The following is a 22,681-nucleotide window of genomic DNA, read 5'->3' as shown; positions in this document are numbered from 1 at the left end:
CGTTTTGTGCAGGATTAGGGGAAAAACGAACCGAGCGTGAACTTCAATAGACGCCTTAGAAAATAGACCTTAATATGAAATGTCTGACACTTGATTTGATGTGTATTTGGTGCTTCCGAAATGTAAATAAACCATATCGTGTAGACATAATGTTTGGTCCAGATAGATGTAAAAATTATAATGAATGTTTTTTGCCTGTGCTAAACTAGCCGCCAGGGTCTTGTAGGTTACCAGAATGTTGTTATTGGTTGTTCTGTGTGGTTTTTTGGCACATTTCTTTGTGGTTGCTAAGATGTTTTTAATTAAAAAGCATTCAAAGTTGCTAAGGTGTTTATAGTACAGTATGTTGCTAGGGTGTTTTCCTACTGTCTCGTCTTTGTGGTTTTGTCCGTTTTAGTACATCTTAGCAAGCATCATTAAACATGACTGTTTTTCTCTTAGGTTACGGTGACTACGATAGGCTACGGAGACAAAGTCCCTCAGACGTGGATCGGGAAGGCCATCGCCTCCTGTTTTAGCGTGTTTGCGATCTCCTTCTTTGCTCTGCCTGCGGTAAACACACTGACTCCTCTCTTTCTCTTTTTTACACACACACACACATTCTCCGAGCTTGTCTGGCGCCCCGGGGCAGTGTTTTCCTATAGAGGCCCTCCAGTAATGGGGTCTGGGGTTAATGTGGTCCATTTAAGAGTGATAGGGCCTCCAGGGGCCTCAGGGGCCCGCGGTCCTCATGTTACACATTATATAACATATGCTTTTGCATAACTGAATAAATTAGTACTACTGCAGTCAAAGAAAGTTCATATATATATATATATTTTTTTATTTTATATTTTTATATATATATTATTGTTTAATTATAATTAAGTATAAATTATATGTAAGTATAATAAGTATAAATTTTATATTAATATAAAATAAATTCATATAAATAATGTAATCATAATAAAGTATAAATTATATATAATTACAAAATAATATAAACAATAAATAAATTATACAATAATTATATCATAAATTAATAAAAATATATATAATATATATAATAAATTATTTTATAATTATAATATATTTTAATATATATATATATAAATTATAGTATATACACACACACACACACACACACACACACACACACACACACACACACACACACACACACACACACACACACACATATATATATATATACATATAAACAGTATATGTATATAATATATTTAAAATTTATATAAAATTATGTAATTATAATAAAGTATGAATATATATATATATATAATTTGAAATTAGTATATTATCAATAAACAAATTATACAATAATTCTATAATAAATTAATAAAAATGTACATTTTATATATATATATATATATATATATATATATATATATATATATATATATATATAATCAATACAAATAATGTAATCATAATAAAGTATAAATTATATATAATTACAAAATAATATATAAATAAATTATACAATAATTGTATAATAAATGAATAAAATATTATATATATATATATATATATATATATATATATATATATATATATATATATATATATATATAATAAATTATTATATAATTATAATAATGTAAATTATATATAATTTGAAATTAATTTATAGTCAATCAATAAATAATAAAATTATAATGATAAAATAAATTAGTATACAATTATGTAATCATAATAAAGAATAAATTATGTATAATTAGAAATTAATATATAATCAATCAATAAATAATAAATTAAAAATTAAATATATATAAAATAAATTAATATTAAATTATATATTTATAATAGTGTAAATTATATATCATTTGAAATCAATATATAATCAATAAATAATAACAAAATAAATTATATAAAACTTCTATAATAAATTAATAAAAAAAAAATATATATATATAAGAATTATATTATTTTATACATATATGTGTGTGTGTAATGTATATAATAAATTAATATAAAAATATATAACATTATGTATAATAAATTCTAATTTGTATATTATTATTATTGTATAGAATTTATTTTGTATAAAACTGTATCAACATCATTCACACCATCATTCATGAATATCACAATGATTTTATTGTGCTCTTATTTTATTATATAACCGTACTATGGTAATGTTTAATTTTTTTCCATTTAGTTTATGTATTTTGTGGTAGCTGATTATTTGAACTGTCTTCCTCTGTGTGCAGGGCATTCTGGGATCGGGTTTTGCTCTTAAAGTCCAGCAGAAACAGAGGCAGAAGCATTTTAACCGTCAGATTCCAGCCGCAGCCTCTCTCATTCAGGTGACAAACCTCTTCTCCTTCAGCTAATGCAGCAGTCGTCACAACACGTTCAGTGATCACTTCTTTCCTATAAATGTAACCCAGACGCTGTGGAGATGCTACGCCTGCGAGAAGTCCAACGGGTGTACGGCCACGTGGAAGATGTACGTGCTGACGGGCGACTACATCCCCATCATAAACTCGGAAAACTCCAGCCCGGGCAACTTCAGACGGCTGGTGAGGAGAAACACTCCCTCCCCCGTCTGCAAACGGATATTCCTCTGTCTTGTCTTTCAAGTCCTTTGTGTTGTTGTTTTTTTTTTGGTCATTGTCACGTTCCTTCCTGTCGATTGTCCTGATTGAGCCTCCGTAGCGGGCCACTGCAACGCCGAGACAGTGAAAGCATTTTTCTAGAGGGGCTTATTGTGTGTTAAGTCTTTTCTATTGGCTCATGTGAATTCCCACAATGCATGTAAAGGTCTCTGCAGGATGTATGTAAACAGTAGAGGGTGTGAATGTATGTTTTCCCCCAAAATTTGAACATTGTTTTTAATATTGATAATCATAGGAAAGATAAATAAGAAAATCATCATATTAGAATAATTTCTGAAGGATCATGTGACACTGAAGACTGGAGTAATGATGCTGAAAATTCAGCTTTGATCACAGAAATAAATTACATTTTACATTATATTCACATAGAGAACAGTTATTTTAAATTGTAATAATATTTCACAATTTTTCTCTTTTTATTGTATTTATAATAAAATAAATGCAGCATGGGTGAGCAGAAAAGGCATTTGTAGTTTTATTAGTTGTAATTAATATAAACTTTTACAGTTTCTAGTCAACATGCAATGACATTCACTACTAATTTTACTTCCATAATTTTACACATTTACAATAAACGTGATATTCAACAAGAAAATGTAGGGTGAGATTTGATATCTTTATTTATTTCATTTTTTACTTATAGAGACTTAGAGATATTATTAATTGGAAATCGATTGTATAATGGCAGGTGGTTGGAGGAGAGTAATTATACGATGTAGTGAGGTAGTGAATACATGAATTGTTTTTAGTGTAAATGTATCTGCAAAAATAATCAAATGGTTCAGTATTTGAAAATATACTACTATTTAAAAATATAGCTACAAGCAGCTATTAATGGGCCATGCACAAAGAAGCAAGCAAGAAGGAAAATCATCAGTAAAATATAGCATTTTATTTCATGTACTTTATTGTAGTTAGTGGCAATTTCATATTTTGTTCAGTTATAGCACCACCAACAGGCGCAATCCCACCATTTTATGTGTCCTCAGAGTGTGCCCATAAATAAGTGTGTCAAATTTGGTGAAAATATCTTTTTTTATGAGCATCCCAATCACTTTGATTGCATTTTTCTCCCACTTACTATCAAAATGTTGGCATTTGGTCTATACAGCATAGCCAACGACCTATATTATCGAATTTCCTGCGGTGGTCTCAACGGTTTCGAAGATATTTGTGAACATTGTTTAACTCTAAATTGCAACGTTGCACAAACCATGAGGCGAAAACCTAGCATGTTAGACTCCCATGAAAATAAGTCAACCACATTAAAAGTTATAAGCATGTGAATATTTGATTCCACCACTAGGTGGCGCTGTCTTGAAACTTCTCAGGTTCCTTAGGGCATCATGCTGATGACCCATACCAAGTTTCCAAATGATGCACTGATGTGTTAAAAAAAATACAGCATTTTGCTTTAAAATGGCAGATATGGTATAATTGATCCTTCGCCGGGAGTTTGATTGACAAGCGATCTAACCAATCATAACGCTGAATCCGCCATTTTGTGCGACAAAGCAATCAGGAGTTAGAAGATTAACCTCGGTGGACTTGAACTTGAAAAATGGTGTGTATTTACATCTTTCCGCATTTTAAACAACATTCCTTCTGATGTTCATTCACGTTTATTTGATGCTATAAATGAACTAGTAGGAAGAGATGATCGGTTCACGAGCCGCTTGAGCTGAGGCGCTACAGCGATCTGTCACGACACAAAACGTTTTTTATTGTTCGAATTTTTTAAAAAATTACACAATTTGAAAGATGTTACTTAATATCATAAGTAACCTGCTCTGTCTTGTCTGTCAACGTGTTGTCAGTGTCCTCTTTGCTCCGCGATGTGTGGGGTGACAGCGCAACAGTAACTAAGGGCGGCGGGTCTTTGCAAAGGGTCAATTGGATATCGTTCAACTCGATGTGCTGCAATGAATCTAGCAAGACCAGTTTTATCATTTTTGCCAAAACCATTCAGAAGTTATAAGCAAAAGCAAGCAATTTCTGCTATCTCCAGACCAGTAGGTGGCGCTGTGCCGAAACCCAGCATGTAGCCTCAAGTCATATTTGTGATGATATGTATTAGTTTGGCCAGAATACGCTAAAGCGACGCAAGAGTGGAACTCTGAACATGTGGTGGCGCTAGAGAGTTTGCTCTAGAGTCACCAAATTTGCTGTAGTTAATGTTGGGACTGGCCTCTATCAGTGTGCCAAATTTCATAACTTTCCCGCAAGCGGTTCTGTGGGCTTCCATAGACTACCAGAGCGGAAGAAGAATAAGAACGCAAACGGATACAATAAGTGCTTGGCCCCTAATAAGTGTGGTTAGGGCTAACAACTTGTTGTTAGTAGCCTGTAGTGTAGCTCATTTTATCTCCTTATCAAAAAGCTCGTCATTTAACTAGTTCAGATGATGAAAGCTAGTAGTTTAACTTCCCCAACACTGCATTCGATTGACTTTGTGTGTTTGACACCGAGCCAGAAGCTTTCTGCCATTCAACATTTTAATTAACACTGCCGTGTGACGGATTTAACCCCGCGGTGGATTTCACAGGGCGTTTTTCAGCATGAAAATAAAAGAGAAGCCAGGTCAGGATGTAGGTTTAGGTGTGAGAAGCGCGGCGAGAGACCTGATGTCATGGGATGGAGTCGTTTCTCGCTGTCTCTCCGGTCACCCGCTTGACCCCGCGGCCCCCCTTTGTCTGTCTCGCACAAAGACGCAGTCAAATGCGATGATGTCATCGAAGCCGCTCTCCTGGGAGCAAAACCTTTGTGCAGCGCAAGAACAACAAAAAAATCTTTGTGTAGCTCTGACTCCAAACGTATTGGGCAGCGCGACGGCCGAGCCCACCTCTTTCCGCGCGGGCGTGTGACTGTTCCCGTTCATAAACCTCTCATTCAGCCCTCCGGCCCGTATTTATTTCCCCCTACAGCAGTCATTCAGGCCAGTGGGAAGCCCTTTTTTTTTTTTTTTTTTTAATGCAGTGCGCCGTGACGTGACTAATATTGTACTCCGGAGGTATTCGCTTGTGTAGGTTGCAAAGTCACCGCAGAATTAATAAACTCACAAAATGCATATTCATGGTGTTCTCCAATAAAGGGCAAATTTGAAATTCATATTTGTGGGATTTTGCCTGACATGTCGTTTTTCTGCAAGTCTTATCTTGGGAAGAAACAAAGAGTTTCTTGGTTTCGATTGTTTATCAGATTATATATGAGGTTTAATGTGGCTTTGTTTTTGGATTTAGGATTCGTACGTCACAGTTCTGAGGTTTCTCTTTGCACGCAATAATGCATAATAAAGAGAAAAAATCCTCATTTACTGTCCCTTGTATCACATATGACTTGCTTGCTTTTATGTAAAGTGATTTGAAGAGTATTTGCAGTTGTTTTCAATAAAATAAGAGGGAGTGAATACATAAATTAAAGTGTTTTATTAGTTGTTTTCAGTGTAAATGTATCTGGGCCATTGACAAAATAAGGGATTTAAAAGTGTCAAAAAATATAATGGAGATATAATTCATTTTGAAGTTTTATTAAGTGTTAACAATGAGATTTTTATAATTAATTAACATGTTTTTTATGATTTATTACAAGATGGACAGAAATTGTCACCAAAAAAGTCATTCGGTTTAACCAAAATTTCGGTTTCACCGAATGACACTTTTGGTTATACCGAATGACGAAATTTTCAAACAATGCTAACAGGCTGATATCTAAAAGGACAATCAAACATTTTATATTTAGTACAAGTTTTAAAATATTACAACATTTTCCATGTTTTATAGCGGTTGTACGAAATGACCTGATGTTTCGGGACATGCGTATGAACAAAAACATGAATTTTTCAAATAGTTAAGAGAGAGTTAGTTACTTTGCTTCATGACCATGTGGTCTTTTGCAGGTGTCTGAATGATGTCACATCCTGTCACATGATGACTTGATCCAAAATGGTCCCTTTATATTGGTTACTCCGAATGACGTCAATGAAATTCATTTTTCCGGACATTCTTTCTCATAACAAAGCAACGACTTCTACACATAATTTTAATAGCATTTCGCACTATGTTGATATATGATGTTATAAAATCATGCTAGAGTAAAAAATATATACATTTATTACATTTTTAAGATATTTTAATCACAAATAAAATGGCTGTATTGGAGTCCAGTTAAACCGAATGACCTTTTGACACTTCAAAATCTTTAAAATACCTTTATATGGAGCAAAATATAATTAAAACCTTTTGGATTCAATAAAAGAGATCTAGTTGTACATACTTCAGATGTCATATCTTGTTTTTTATTATTATTAAGGCCTTTGAACAAAAAAATCACATCATTGACCCATCTGCAAACTAGTGTTATTTTTTAGTACTTCAACTTAAACTTGTTTGCTTTTCCCTAAGGCACTTTTGAAGAGTATTTGTTATTGTTTTCCATATATAAAGTGCTATAATCCGAGTCGTTTTCATCATTTCAGATGAATTATTCCCCTAAAAAGCCCATGTAATGTTGTCACTCTTGTCTCCTCAGAGCAAGCGATACAAGCGCAAGCCCAAGTCCATGCGTGATAACGGTTCTCTGGGTCCCGGAGGAGAGCGAGCCCTTTCCATCCCGCAAATCACCTACGACCACATCGATGATAAAGATGGAGACTTTTCAGAGTCCTCAGGTGACATAAGTTCTCTTCTCTATCAGCATGGAAACTGTTATCATAGGTCATGCAAAACTTCATCTGAAATTCAGTTAAGTTACAGAAAAATGATGTAGTTTATCATAATACCATTTATTGTGCTTTTGGAAGCTTCATTGATGACACTGTTTTTGATCCGTTCACAGTTTGTGTGTTTACATGCACTGACCTCAATGAATCTCATATTATTAGTGTTTATATACCCTAAACTTTGTAATCCAATGCAAATATTCACTTACATGTGCATTACATCTATTCTGAACAAAACATCTAAATATTTGACCGTATGCAGGTTTGTGAGACGTAAATAAACTTACGGCACTGCTAATGTGCGCAAGGTGTTTTTGAATGTGATTGAGAAAGTATTTGGATTCAAGGGTTTACGCGTCTAATCGGCTCGATCGAGGAGTTTACATGAAGACAATTCAGTCTGAATGAGACTTCTCAATGTTTAAGTTTTAGTAAATGTGTGTTTTGTTTTATTATTTTATTTTATTTTATTTAATTTTTTAATCTGATTGTTTCTCTAATTTCTGATTGACTGATTTCAGATTTTAAGTTTTAGTAAATGTATGTGCTTTTGTCATGATTGTTTTTTAATATTTCTATTTAGAATTTTATTTTATTTTATATTTTTATTTATTTTTATCTATTATTTATTTATGATTTTATTTAATTTTTTATTATTTAAATGTATTATTATTATTATTGTTGTTATTTATTATTTATTTTGTATCTATTTTTAATTTATGATTTTTTTATTTTATTTTTATTTTATTTTTTAATCTGATTGTTTCTCTAATTTCTGATTGACTGATTTCGGATTTTAAGTTTTAGTAAATGTGTGTTTTGTTTTATTTATTTATTTTTTTATTTTATTTTATTTTATTTTTTAATCTGAGTGTTTTGTCTAATTTCTGATTGACTGATTTCAGATTTTAAGTTTTAGTAAATGTATGTGCTTTTGTCATGATTGTTTTTTAATATTTCTATTTAGAATTTTATTTTATTTTATATTTTTATTTATTTATTTATGATTTTTTTTATCTATTATTTATTTATGATTTTTTATTTATTTTATTTTATTTTATTTTTGAATCTGATTGTTTCTCTAATTTTTTTTCAGATTTCAGATTTTATTTAAGTTTTAGTAAATGTATGTGCTTTTGTCATGATTATATTTTTTAATATTTCTATTTAGCATTTTATTTATTTATTTTATAATTTTTTTATCTATTATTTATTTATGATTTTATTTTATTTTTTATTTTTTTTAATTTATTATTATTATTGTTATCTGTTATTTATTTATTTATTATTTTATTTTATTTTACTTTATTTTATTTTTTTAATCTATCAACATAAACCTTTGAATAAACCAAATAATCAATCGTATCAATCGAGATGATTACATGAAGACAGTTTATGTAATTTTTAATATTTTTATTTAATTTTATTTAATTTTATTTTATTTTTAATTGAATCAGATTATTAGTTTTATTATTATTATTATTATTAGTTTGCATGTAAAGGTAGCCAGTGTTGACCCACTGTTAAGAAGAGGACCTTGTTCCTGATGTTTCTTCTTAAACAGTGTCACATGAGAAACATCTATGTTAAATTAATTAGATAGCTGCAAATCTGAGCTTGATGTTATTAAATCTTACAGTGTTGACTCATATCGGCCAAATTCAACAGACAGCTCTAGTCTGGCTTCCAGAAAACTGGAAATACATGCAAAAAAATGTTGAACTTATATCCAAGAAACTGAAGTGAAAGTTTCTCCTCCGCTGGAGCGTCCAGTGAAATTCACCAACCAGAAAACAAGACACAAAAGAGGCTCTAGTTGTTCACTTACTCCATTCTTTAACCCTATAAATTGAGCGGAAGCGTTACGCTGGATGGAAAGATGAAAACTTTCGACCTGACCCACTTTTCTGTATTGAATAAATGTCATTTTCCACATGTGAGTGGAACGCATCCGGTGCTCAAACGGTCCCCTGTTAAACAAGTCTGTTAATAAGTGCTTTTACGAGTTTTCCTGTCAAATGGCTTTATCATAAAAGCAGACACATCGACACAGACGGTCCCCAGCAGAGAAGTCTCTTCTGAAGCTTAATTAGAGCTGAAGAGGGGAAAGATAATGAAATCGCAGCACATGTCTGCAGTTCTTTGAACTGGGGAAAAGAAAAAATCATGTTCAGCAGTTTGGCTTATCAAAGCCTTGAGCCGGTTAGATGGTCTGGAAGATATTTGAGCGTTTATTTACCATTCATTTTCTCAGCATAAATCATTAACCTCTGAAGCTCTGAGATGAATCAGAACATTTAGGAAAAGTGACATTTGCAACCCATAATGTGATGTATTTCTGAGTGAAACTGGATATTCAAGAAGAAAAATATAGTGGGACTTGGTTTTTATCCATTGGGAATTGACTAGATTGTGAAAAGTTAGACCAAATGTCCCACTAAGTTTGAACGGTTACATGTTTTTCCCTTTACACAGGCATCGCAAAACTTTTCCGATCATCAGGTGAGAACTTTGTATCCGTGGCGCTGTGGTTTCTGCTTCTGCTGCTTCTGCTTTTTTGCAAGTGCATGTTGTGTTGATGTGGCTTGCAACATAAAGACGCTTAAAAATAAAAAAAACGTGTTATTTTAGCTAAATGTGACAATTAAAAGGCAGCAGTTTGCATAAATGAAACAAGGCGTATCAAAACAGCATTCCATTAAAACAGATATTTAAAATAGTATTTAAAAGATCATTTGGAATTTGATGAAACACACATACACACACTTATTCTCAATATGTACTCAACTTTCTAGTGTATGAATTTTAAAAGGTTATTTTGCCAGATAGTTGCTTTTGTAAACCCAAGTTGGGCTGAAAATGGACAAACCCAGCGAATGGATTGTTTTAACCCAGCGATTGGGATGCTTTAACCCAGCGATTGGGATGTTTTAACCCAGCGAATGGGATGTTTTAACCCAGCAATTTGGTTGTTTTAACCCAGCAATTGGGTTGTTTTAACCCAACGAATGGGATGTTTTAACCCAGCGAATGGGATGTTTTAACCCAGCAAATGGATTGTTTTAACCCAGCGATTGGGATGCTTTAACCCAGCGAATGGGATGTTTTAACCCAGCGAATGGGATGTTTTAACCCAGCGATTGGGATGTTTTAACCCAGCGAATGGGATGTTTTAACCCAGCGAATGGGATGTTTTAACCCAGCAATTTGGTTGTTTTAACCCAGCAATTGGGTTGTTTTAACCCAACGAATGGGATGTTTTAACCCAGCGAATGGGATGTTTTAACCCAGCAATTGGGTTGTTTTAACCCAGCAATTGGGTTGTTTTAACCCAACGAATGGGATGTTTTAACCCAGCGAATGGGATGTTTTAACCCAGCAAATGGATTGTTTTAACCCAGCGAATGGGATGTTTTAACCCAGCGAATGGGATGTTTTAACCCAGCGAATGGGATGTTTTAACCCAGCGAATGGGATGTTTTAACCCAGCAAATGGGATGTTTTAACCCAGCGAATGGGATGTTTTAACCCAGCGAATGGGATGTTTTAACCCAGCGAATGGGATGTTTTAACCCAGCGAATGGGATGTTTTAACCCAGCGAATGGGATGTTTTAACCCAGCGATTGGGATGTTTTAACCCAGCGAATGGGATGTTTTAACCCAGCGAATGGGATGTTTTAACCCAGCAATTTGGTTGTTTTAACCCAGCGATTGGGATGTTTTAACCCAGCGAATGGGATGTTTTAACCCAGCGAATGGGATGTTTTAACCCAGCAATTTGGTTGTTTTAACCCAGCAATTGGGTTGTTTTAACCCAACGAATGGGATGTTTTAACCCAGTGAATGGGATGTTTTAACCCAGCGAATGGGATGTTTTAACCCAGTGAATGGGATGTTTTAACCCAGTGAATGGGATGTTTTAACCCAGCGAATGGATTGTTTTAACCCAGCGAATGGATTGTTTTAACCCAGCGATTGGGATGCTTTAACCCAGCAAATGGGATGTTTTAACCCAGCGAATGGGATGTTTTAACCCAGCGATTGGGATGTTTTAACCCAGCGAATGGGATGTTTTAACCCAGCGAATGGGATGTTTTAACCCAGCAATTGGGTTGTTTTAACCCAGCAATTGGGTTGTTTTAACCCATCGAATGGGATGTTTTAACCCAGTGAATGGGATGTTTTAACCCAGCGAATGGGATGTTTTAACCCAGCGATTGGGTTGTTTTAACCCAGCGAATGGATTGTTTTAACTCAGTGATTGGGATGTTTTAACCCAGCGAATGGGATGTTTTAACCCAGTGAATGGGATGTTTTAACCCAGTGAATGGGATGTTTTAACCCAGCGAATGGATTGTTTTAACCCAGCGAATGGGATGTTTTAACCCAGCGAATGGATTGTTTTAACCCAGCGAATGGATTGTTTTAACCCAGCGAATGGGATGTTTTAACCCAGCGAATGGATTGTTTTAACCCAGCGAATGGATTGTTTTAACTCAGTGATTGGGATGTTTTAACCCAGCAATTGGGTTGTTTTAACCCAACGAATGGGATGTTTTAACCCAGTGAATGGATTGTTTTAACCCAGCGAATGGATTGTTTTAACCCAGCGAATGGGATGTTTTAACCCAGTGAATGGATTGTTTTAACCCAGCGAATGGATTGTTTTAACCCAGCGAATGGGATGTTTTAACCCAGCGAATGGATTGTTTTAACCCAGCGAATGGATTGTTTTAACTCAGTGATTGGGATGTTTTAACCCAGCAATTGGGTTGTTTTAACCCAACGAATGGGATGTTTTAACCCAGTGAATGGGATGTTTTAACCCAGCGAATGGGATGTTTTAACTCAGTGATTGGGATGTTTTAACCCAGCGAATGGATTGTTTTAACCCAACGAATGGGATGTTTTAACCCAGCGAATGGATTGTTTTAACCCAGCGAATGGATTGTTTTAACCCAGCGAATGGATTGTTTTAACCCAGCGAATGGATTGTTTTAACCCAGTGAATGGGATGTTTTAACCCAGCGAATGGATTGTTTTAACCCAGCGAATGGATTGTTTTAACTCAGTGATTGGGATGTTTTAACCCAGCAATTGGGTTGTTTTAACCCAACGAATGGGATGTTTTAACCCAGTGAATGGGATGTTTTAACCCAGCGAATGGGATGTTTTAACCCAGCGATTGGGTTGTTTTAACCCAGCGATTGGATTGTTTTAACTCAGTGATTGGGATGTTTTAACCCAGCAAAAGAATTTTGTAACCCAGCGATCGGGATGCTTTAACCCAGAGATTGGATTGTTTTAACTCAGCGATTGGGATGTTTTAAATCCGTGAATGGATTGTTTTAACCCAGTGGTTGGGTTAAATGTTTGCCCAATGTGCTGAGCAGTTTTATTTAACTATTGTTTAAAAATTAATATATGTCTGGCTTAAAATGAACCCAAAATAGTTTGTCACATATGATTTAAAGATGTTAATTAACACATTTTCACTCTTAAAATGATGATGTAGGATTAGAATAATTAGGATAAGAACAAAATACCCACTCAGTTCTTTGCGTAAATGAAACTGCATAAATTTAAGGTATTGGATGCTGTGGAGGGATTGAGTGCTTTTTAATTTTTTACTTTTTTGTTGTTGTTGTTGTTTGATTCATGTTTAAGGGGCCATCTGCATTCAGAAATAACCCTAACTGCATTCTCTGAGGTTACCTGTGTGGCAAATTAATGAAATTGTCCAACTTTATACATTATAAAGCCATCTCAGACAGTTTTGCTCAGTGTTTTTATATATATATATATATATTTGAACTTTCATATTGATCTTGTTCTGCCTCTGTCGCTGTTGTGTTGTTTGTCATTTAGCATGATCTTAGTTTGCGCTTTTTCTTCTATCTGCATGTCAGTAGACCGCCAGCGCTCGTGGTCAGCTTTCACTCTCAGCTGTCCTTCTTCTCCAGGTATCTGTCTTTCTTTTCCTTGCCTCCATTGTGTATTAGCGCTCTCTTTCTTTCTCTTGCTTTTTTCTCTTTTCTTGAGTTTTCTCTTTGTTTCTTACATTTGTACAATTATATTCATTCTATCACATCTGTTGTCTTTTATGATTTCTCTCATGTGACTTTGTGGTTTAATGGAGATACTACAATTTTCTCTCCAGTTAAGAAAAAGTTTGACGGCCCCGACATCTCACGAAACAACAGCCTGGTGGATGAACTGGACTTCACTGGTGAAGACATCCCTCTACCTGTAGTGACAGACGCTTCACAGTAAGCTACTCTGGTTTATTATCCATCCATCGGACTCTCTTTGAGCTCAGAAAGGCATTAGATGTATGAGTTTGGTCTATCCATGTGTCTCACCCATGGTTGTTTACTTGTGTGTGGATTGCAGGCTGATGTTGTTCAGTTTAGCGAGTTTTGCGTTTGTGTATATGGTGTGAACAAGCAGATGCTTTTGGATTTTCCACTTTCCCCCTGTCATTTAATTTCTCTTTTAAAGCATCCTCACCTTTTCATCCTTTTCCCTCTGAAACGTCTCAAGATCTTCCTGTTCCTCAGTCGTGAGATGAAGGAAAGCGCCTCTTTCTCTCTTTCAGTCTGTTGAGAAGCCCATTTTTGGCAAAAGAGGAAGAATCAGTCTCTACTCAGCACCTGAATACAACCAGGTACTGTTTCTGATCTCATTCTTGTCTGTTTCCTGTCGGTTTCCGGTCTCATTCCTGTATATTTCCTGCCTCATTCATGTCTGTTTCCTGTCTCTTTCCCGTCTCTTTCCCGTCTCTTTCCTGTTTCTTTCCTGACTCATTCCTGTCTCTTTCCTGTCTTTTTCCGGTCTCATTCCTGTATGTTTCCTTCCTCATTCAAGTTTCTTTCCTGTCTTTTTCCGGTCTCATTCCTGTATGTTTCCTTCCTCATTCAAGTTTCTTTCCTGTCTTTTTCCGGTCTCATTCCTGTATGTTTCCTGCCTCATTCAAGTTTCTTTCCTGTCTTTTTCCGGTCTCATTCCTGTATGTTTCCTGCCTCATTCAAGTTTCTTTCCTGTCTTTTTCCGGTCTCATTCCTGTATGTTTCCTGCCTCATTCAAGTTTCTTTCCTGTCTTTTTCCGGTCTCATTCCTGTATGTTTCCTGCCTCATTCAAGTTTCTTTCCTGTCTTTTTCCAGTCTCATTCCTGTATGTTTCCTGCCTCATTCTTGTCTCTTTCCCATCTCTTTCCTGTCTCTTTCCTGCCTCATTCAAGTTTCTTTCCTGTCTTTTTCCGGTCTCATTCCTGTATGTGTCCTGCCTCATTCCTGTTTCTTTCCTGCCTCATTCTTGTCTCTTTCCCATCTGTTTCCTGTATGTTTCCTGCCTCATTCAAGTTTCTTTCCTGTCTTTTTCCGGTCTCATTCCTGTATGTTTCCTGCCTCATTCCTGTTTCTTTCCTGCCTCATTCTTGTCTCTTTCCCATCTGTTTCCTGTATCTTTCCTGCCTCATTCAAGTTTCTTTCCTGTCTTTTTCCGGTCTCATTCCTGTATGTTTCCTGCCTCATTCCTGTTTCTTTCCTGCCTCATTCTTGTCTCTTTCCCGTCTCTTTCCTGTCTCTTTCCTGCCTCATTCAAGTTTCTTTCCTGTCTTTTTCCGGTCTCATTCCTGTATGTTTCCTGCCTCATTCAAGTTTCTTTCCTGTCTTTTTCCGGTCTCATTCCTGTATGTTTCCTGCCTCATTCAAGTTTCTTTCCTGTCTTTTTCCGGTCTCATTCCTGTATCTTTCCTGCCTCATTCAAGTTTCTTTCCTGTCTTTTTCCGGTCTCATTCCTGTATGTGTCCTGCCTCATTCCTGTTTCTTTCCTGCCTCATTCTTGTCTCTTTCCCATCTGTTTCCTGTATCTTTCCTGCCTCATTCAAGTTTCTTTCCTGTCTTTTTCCGGTCTCATTCCTGTATGTGTCCTGCCTCATTCCTGTTTCTTTCCTGCCTCATTCTTGTCTCTTTCCCATCTGTTTCCTGTCTCTTTCCTGCCTCATTCAAGTTTCTTTCCTGTCTTTTTCCAGTCTCATTCCTGTATGTTTCCTGCCTCATTCAAGTTTCTTTCCTGTCTTTTTCCAGTCTCATTCCTGTATGTTTCCTGCCTCATTCAAGTTTCTTTCCTGTCTTTTTCCAGTCTCATTCCTGTATGTTTCCTGCCTCATTCAAGTTTCTTTCCTGTCTTTTTCCAGTCTCATTCTTGTATGTTTCCTGCCTCATTCAAGTTTCTTTCCTGTCTTTTTCCGGTCTCATTCCTGTATGTGTCCTGCCTCATTCCTGTTTCTTTCCTGCCTCATTCTTGTCTCTTTCCCATCTGTTTCCTGTATCTTTCCTGCCTCATTCAAGTTTCTTTCCTGTCTTTTTCCGGTCTCATTCCTGTATGTTTCCAGCCTCATTCCTGTTTCTTTCCTGCCTCATTCCTGTTTCTTTCCTGCCTCATTCATGTTTCTTTCCCATCTGTTTCCTGTCTCTTTCCTGCTTCATTCCTGTCTCTTTCCTTTCTCGTTCCTGTCTCTTTCCTGACTCATTCATGTTTCTTTCCTGTCTATTTCCAGTCTTATTCCTGTCTGTTTCCTATCTGTTTTCTGTCTCTTTCCTGTTCTTTTCCTTTCTGTTTCCTGTCCCATACATTTGATTGTGATTATGTATATTAATATTATCGATTTTACCGCACTTGTTGGTTGACAACAAAACTTGAACTGAATTGAGCTGGATGATGAAACCACTGTTTTCTGAAGAGTTGCTGTATAGCTGATTCAACTTTGATTCATAATTGACAAATTTTGACAGTTATTGTACTTAATTAAATCAACACTGACCGGACTCTAAGTGAATAACGACAGTAGAGCTGCTTGAATTGAACTCGTTTCATAATTGATTGAACTTTACACAGTTATTGAACTGAACTGGATCAACACTGAACTGACTTCAGCTGAATTATGACACTATTTGAATTTGAATTTGTCTCATGATGTTTGCATCACTGATTCTCGTACTTTCCCGTTTATTACTGCGGAGCTGCTTTGAAACAATCTGTATCGTATAAAGCTCTATAGAAATAAAGGTGACTTGTCTTTTGCTGTGCTGGAAACACAGGTCTATTTCTGAGCAGGGCTTGTTTTTGTCCGCTGGACACGCCTGTGAAAGCATCTCATGTGACTTTCAGCATGTGCTCCGTGTTTTCCTGACACTGGACGCTTTCTGCTCTCCTGCCGCCCATGATGAGGTGTGCTAGCGCGGGCCTGTCAAGGGGAATGAAAGCATATCTCTCTCATTAGGGCCTGTGAGAAGCCCTGAAGGCTCATATTAGGGGGGAAATAAAGAACAGGAAGGGTGTGAGAGAGGAAGTGGGCGGCCTGATGTGTAAAAGAGATGCTGGGTGTAGCGCTGTTTGATCAAAGAGTCATAAAATTTACATATTTGAACTATAATTGAGCCAAAAATAGTGTTTAGTTTAGTATCGGTTTTAGAATACATTTGTTTTTATGAGTATCATTTTTGTGGCTCAAATTGACCCGCGAACGTGTTTTTCCATCTATAGCTCTCGATAGATGTAACATCACCCAGACTTTAAGTCATTTGGGTCTGAACGAGGTTGATGTGCTTTTTTGGTTAGTTTGACCTTTCACCTCATTTGTGAATCTGCCACAGTCAATGGTTTCCATTGGCCTCCATCTTTATGGACTTAAGCTGAGACATAAAGAGGACCTATTATAACTCCCGAAACGCCTCCATTGTAGTCTTGAGTTTTCTTCCGGGAACAAACACATCACAATATTCCTCATTTAAATAATTCCCGCCCTGGTTGAGTTAGTTAGTAGTGTGTTGAAACTCGCCGTTATGGTAATGGGCGGGACATTTCCCAAACACTCTCAAAGTGCTTGACCAATCACAACACACTGCTCCAGCTGACCAATCAGAGCACATTGCTCTTTTCAGAAGGCGGGGCTTCATAGAGACAGGAACTAAACAGAGCGTTACTGACAGAATAGGAAGAGAGGAGCTGCAACAATGGAGAATATGAGGAAAATAATCAACATTCAAGCATGAAAACTTGTTCTAGTAAAGCACAAAATCAAAATTAAGACTGTGAATGTGCATATTGGTCCTCTTTAAAGTTTGAATGGCATTGTTTTCTGAAATATTCCACTACAGTTGTTTCGTCTTGTTAGGAAACAGTCCACAAAAGTGTATTGTTCTCTGTCAGATATTCAGTCTAGTCTCGCCAAGAATGATCGGAGTGGGAACACGCGTCGTATTGACACAAAACAATTGAGACAAAGTATAATGAGAGGATGAAGTGGAGGAGGAGAAAGCAGATCCAGCCAGACTTCTGTGAGTCTCAAGGGTATGAAATCATCTGTGACTCATGTGTCTGGTTATTGAGATCATTTACACTGTGATTAACTTCAGCCCAACTGGATCCGTCTCAAACGCTGTCTGATAATACTGACTGAAATATGTACAACTGAAAATTATGCCATTAAGGATTTAGTAAATTATTTCTCTCTTTCTTTGAGTTTGTTTAGGGTCCAATTCTTAATATTAAAGTAAATTATCAGGAAATTTTAATTTGAAAGTGAACAAATCCTTTAACTAGCATGCATATTACTAGGATATTGGCTGTTTATAATGCACATATTAATGCCTTATTCTGCATGACCTTATTCTGCATCCCATAATCCTACCCAATACTGAAACTTAAAGGGGATATATCATGAAAATCTGACTTTTATCTTTTATTTTTGAGATTCTCCAGCTTTGTTGTTGTTGAGCTGTTAAAGCTCCGCCCTCTTCTGGAGCAGCAGCTCATTTGCATTTAAAGGGACACACACAAAAACGGCGTGTTTTTGCTCACATCCAAATAGGGGCACATTTGACAAGCTGTAATAAATGATCTGTGGGGGATTTTGAGCCGAAACTTCATAGACAGAATTGAACCCTTAACTAAAGTGACCAAATCGTCCACTAAATGAATAAATGTAAATGTGGAACACTACTTTTTCTATATTACATAGCATAAAATAGTAATTATTTTCGAAACAAAGGCAGTCTCTCTCTCTCTGCTGTTGTTTGTCCCTGCTCAATCCCAGAATCCCACAGTGATATCATTGCGGGAGCATGTGTGTTTGTTCGATACATCAGCGCTGCGGGTGAGTCAGGTGGAATGTCCAAGCTTGTGTTTTTCTCCAACCTCAAAGTGGCCGTTTAGTCATGAAAGCTGAACTCAGATCAGGTTTTAGAGCCGGTTTAACCAGACAGGCTCAATGAAAGCTCTTTTCATGAGGACTGAAATGAAAGAGCAGGATTTGTAGAGGCTTGTGTCAAATTAATGAATTGCTGTGCCGTTGTGAGGAGATCTTTTACTCTGTTCTGGCTGCTTGGAATGTTTGGAAATGAGCTGAGCACTTAAAGCGCTTGGACCGTCAGCTCCTGCTCAAATATAATTCAGGATTTCCACCAGATTTATTACTTGTGTAACAAGGACACTTGGCTTCTAGTCTCGTGTAGCCAGACGTTTGACTAGCAGCATAAAGTGTGGTTTAAAATAAATGAAATTAAAAATATTAAGAATTCTATTTATTTAAATATTTTACTTTATTTAAATTCTTCATTATTTTATGTTTACATACACATTTATATTTATATATATTTTTAGATTTAATATTGAATTGACTTTATTTTATTTTAAAAATATATATATAGATATAAAAAATATATATAGACACTAAATTAAAATATATTAATTAAACGTATAAACACAAAATGTTTATATATATATATATATATATATATATATATATATATATATATATATATATATATATATATTTTATTACATATATATATATAAACTAAATTAAAATATATTAAAACATTTTAAATAAAAACATACATGTATATTTATTAATTTATTATTTTATTTAAAAAAACATTGATATATATATATATATATATATATATATATATATATATAAGTTAAAATATATTAATTAAACATACACAAAAATGAAATGTTTATATATAACAATCTTGTGTGTAATTAATATATTTTGATTAATATATATATATATATATATATATATATATATATATATATATATATATATATATATATATATATATACTAAATTAAGATATACAAAAAACATTTATTAATAACCCTATTTTTTAATATTTAACTATGTAAATTCTTCATTAATTTAAGTACACATATATATTTATATTTATATTTTTAGATTAAATACTGAATTTACTTTATATTATTTCAAAAAGTGTATATATTAAAATATATTAATTAAACATATAAACAAAATGTTTATATATAAAAATGCAATATTTTTATTACATATATGTATAAACTAAATTAAAACATTAAAGACATTTTAAATAAAAACATACATGTGTATTTTATTAATTTATTATTTTATTTTAAATAAATATACATACTATATATATAATTAAATTAAAATATATTAAACATACACAAAAATGTTTATATATAAGTGTAATATATATATATATTTTTTTTTTTATTCTAAATAAAATTATATATAACAAAATTAAAATATATTAATTAAACATATGCACAAAAAATATATACAAACTAAATTAAGATATATAAAAAATACATATTTTTATTTTATTTTAAATAAAAATGTGTGTGTGTGTAAACTAAATTTAAATAAAATTAAATAATGAAATCTAGGCCTTGTTTCGGATCTGTGCTGTCAGATTGCAGTAATAACAGTCAGGCTGCCTGTTTTCTTCTTCTCCAGGACAGCCCTGTGCCACAACAAATCTTTCTGAAATGGGGGGAAAAAAGATGGGAAAGAAAAATAAACACAGGATATTGCTGTTTTTTCAGCGTCGCTCCGTTCAGGGAGTGAGATGGCGCGCTCTCGTCTTTTGTTTTTGAGCGGGGTCACGTTGAACGACATACCGGCGTGTTTGTTTTGATTGAGCTTGACCTCTGACCCCCCATCGTTCCCATAAACCCCTTATTAGTGAACATTAAAATGTTTGGGTTTTGATTTCATTGTAATTGCGCCTCACATTATTTCACCCATCTTCAGCATTAGTGTTTTAGTTGCGTTTGACGTTTGTTTTGATGAAGGATGGATATTTTGATTGGGTTTTGTTGTACCTGACGCTGCTGTAATGTGGAGGTAATTGCAGGTTAATTGGAGGGAATGAATAAATAAATGTAAATATTAGTATAAACACTGAGGGCAGATGGAATTACTGTTTTCTTAAATTAGATACTCGTTCAGTCTGTTACTGCGGGGTTACAGCCTAAACACGGACTGTAATGTGTTTTGTGCTGTGAATTATTCATAGTAAAAGATCAACAAATATTGTGCCTATGCAGTTCAGCATAATATTTACAACTTTCTGGCATTTTAGGCCATTGAGGGATGTTCATGTAAAATATGTAATGCATAACTGAATGTGACAAGAGAAGAAATGTTTCCATATTCGATATATATATATAAATTCCCTTTAATCCTTTTATTGTTTAATTCCTTTAAATCTAAAGATCAGTTATGGTGGATGTACTTCACTGCTGATGGGGAAAGTCAATATTTTTGAGTACATACTAGTTTATAAAATAGCATCTCGATGTCATAGACCCCTCACACCGTCAGCTGATCAAACATGCTCTCTGAAATGATTCAGTTGAATCAAGCAGTTCAAATCAACGATTCACAGATTCACTTTATACGAGAATAAAAAATGCACAAAGTAATAGTGACAATATATATGGAAAGAAATGAGAAATAACTACTTTTTACTGCCGAACATATTTTATTCATGACATTACTGATATCAAATAGGAAAATAAATATGTGTGTGTGTGTGTATATATATATATATATATATTTCACCTGTATATATATATATATATATATATATGTGTATATATATATATATATATATATATATATATATATATGATATGATATTTCTTAACTTTTTTCGTGTTTTACGCAAAAAACTCATAGAATTTTGTTGTATTTGTGCTTAAATTATTTTATTTCCAATTAAATTTGTGCTTTAAAAATATTTGTAATTGGAAAAATAAACTTTTTGCTCTTCTTGTTTTAGAAATATTTAGTAAAATATTTTTTATAGGAAAATCATTATATATAATATATAATATTATTAATATAATTACTATGTGTATTTTAGTTTATATTTTATTTGTAAAAATACAAACAAAGTTAATAAAAAAGTTAAAAAAAATTTTTTTTAATTTTAATAATGTTGAGCTACCTTTAGATATTTATGTTTAATATTTATATTTAATATTATATTGTATTAATAGAATATAGAATATAGAATTTTTCTCCTGTTTGAGCTTAATGACATGAAAAAAAAAAACATCTTTGGCAGAAATAAGTAGTTGGCTACCTTTAGATATTTTTATATGTAATATTCTAATTTTTATTATTTTATATATTTACTTTTTTATTTTTTTATTTCTCCTGTTTGAGCTCAGAAATGTCATAAAAAAGCATTTTTGGCATTAAAAAGTAGTTAACTACCTCTACATATTTTTGTTTAATATTTGTATTAAATATTCTATTTTTTATTTTTTTATTTTTTAAACACTTTTTTCTCCTGTTTGATTTTATAAAATAGAAATAATAACTACTTTTCAATGCCAAAGAATTTTTTTTCATGACATTGAGATAAATATATATATATATATATATATATATATATATATATATATATATATATATATATATATGTGTGTGTGTGTGTGTGCTGTATTTCTTAACTCATTTTTCTTTTATTCTTTTTTTAAAAGAAAATCACAGAATTTGTGCTTAAATTCTTTTATTTGCCAATTAGATTTGTGCTTTAAAAATATTTGCCATTGGAAAAATAAACTTAATTCAAGATATATTCTTCAAATGTTCTTTGAGCCTCAATATCTTATGCAAGTTTGCACTTCTTGTTTTAGGAATATTTAGTAAAAGTTTTTTACATGGAAAAAAATATTCAAAATTATTATCATTAGTAGTATATATTTTACTTTATATTTTATTTGTAAAAATACGAACAATTGAGTTAATAAAAAAAGTAAAATAGAGTAAATAGAATAAAATGAAAGCATTAGATTCTCCACTCAAGAATGAATCAGCTCGTGTGTTGATGTTAAACCTGACTCACTGCTGACGGACAGACGCTCACAAAGGTCTCGTCTCTTTTCAAAGGTTCTCTCTCATGCACCTGTACAAATATGAGGTCGGTCGTTCTGCTGGCTTCAGTTCCAGCCGTCTGTCTGTAATGAAAACACCTGAGCGCTGTGTTTATCTGCTCTGGTTC

At 33.7% G+C, this 22,681-nt stretch overlaps 1 protein-coding gene across 1 annotated transcript in view; it reads left to right on the top strand.

Annotated features, from left to right (window-relative positions):
• Window positions 1-22,681, top strand: part of kcnq1.2 (potassium voltage-gated channel, KQT-like subfamily, member 1.2) — a 179,351-nt gene that overhangs the window by 32,431 nt on the left and 124,239 nt on the right. The window contains exons 7-14 of the mRNA XM_067380629.1: window positions 442-552; window positions 2,211-2,306; window positions 2,391-2,522; window positions 7,146-7,284; window positions 9,811-9,837; window positions 13,249-13,299; window positions 13,497-13,605; window positions 13,935-14,003. Of these exons, the coding sequence (XP_067236730.1) occupies window positions 442-552; window positions 2,211-2,306; window positions 2,391-2,522; window positions 7,146-7,284; window positions 9,811-9,837; window positions 13,249-13,299; window positions 13,497-13,605; window positions 13,935-14,003 (734 nt within the window). The remainder of the gene's footprint in view (window positions 1-441; window positions 553-2,210; window positions 2,307-2,390; window positions 2,523-7,145; window positions 7,285-9,810; window positions 9,838-13,248; window positions 13,300-13,496; window positions 13,606-13,934; window positions 14,004-22,681) is intronic.

This window comes from Chanodichthys erythropterus, chromosome 24, assembly GCF_024489055.1.
Source record: "Chanodichthys erythropterus isolate Z2021 chromosome 24, ASM2448905v1, whole genome shotgun sequence".
Lineage (NCBI taxonomy): Eukaryota > Metazoa > Chordata > Actinopteri > Cypriniformes > Xenocyprididae > Chanodichthys > Chanodichthys erythropterus.
The sequence above is the reverse complement of the archived record's forward strand: the minus strand, read 5'-3'. Positions and strand labels throughout refer to the sequence as shown.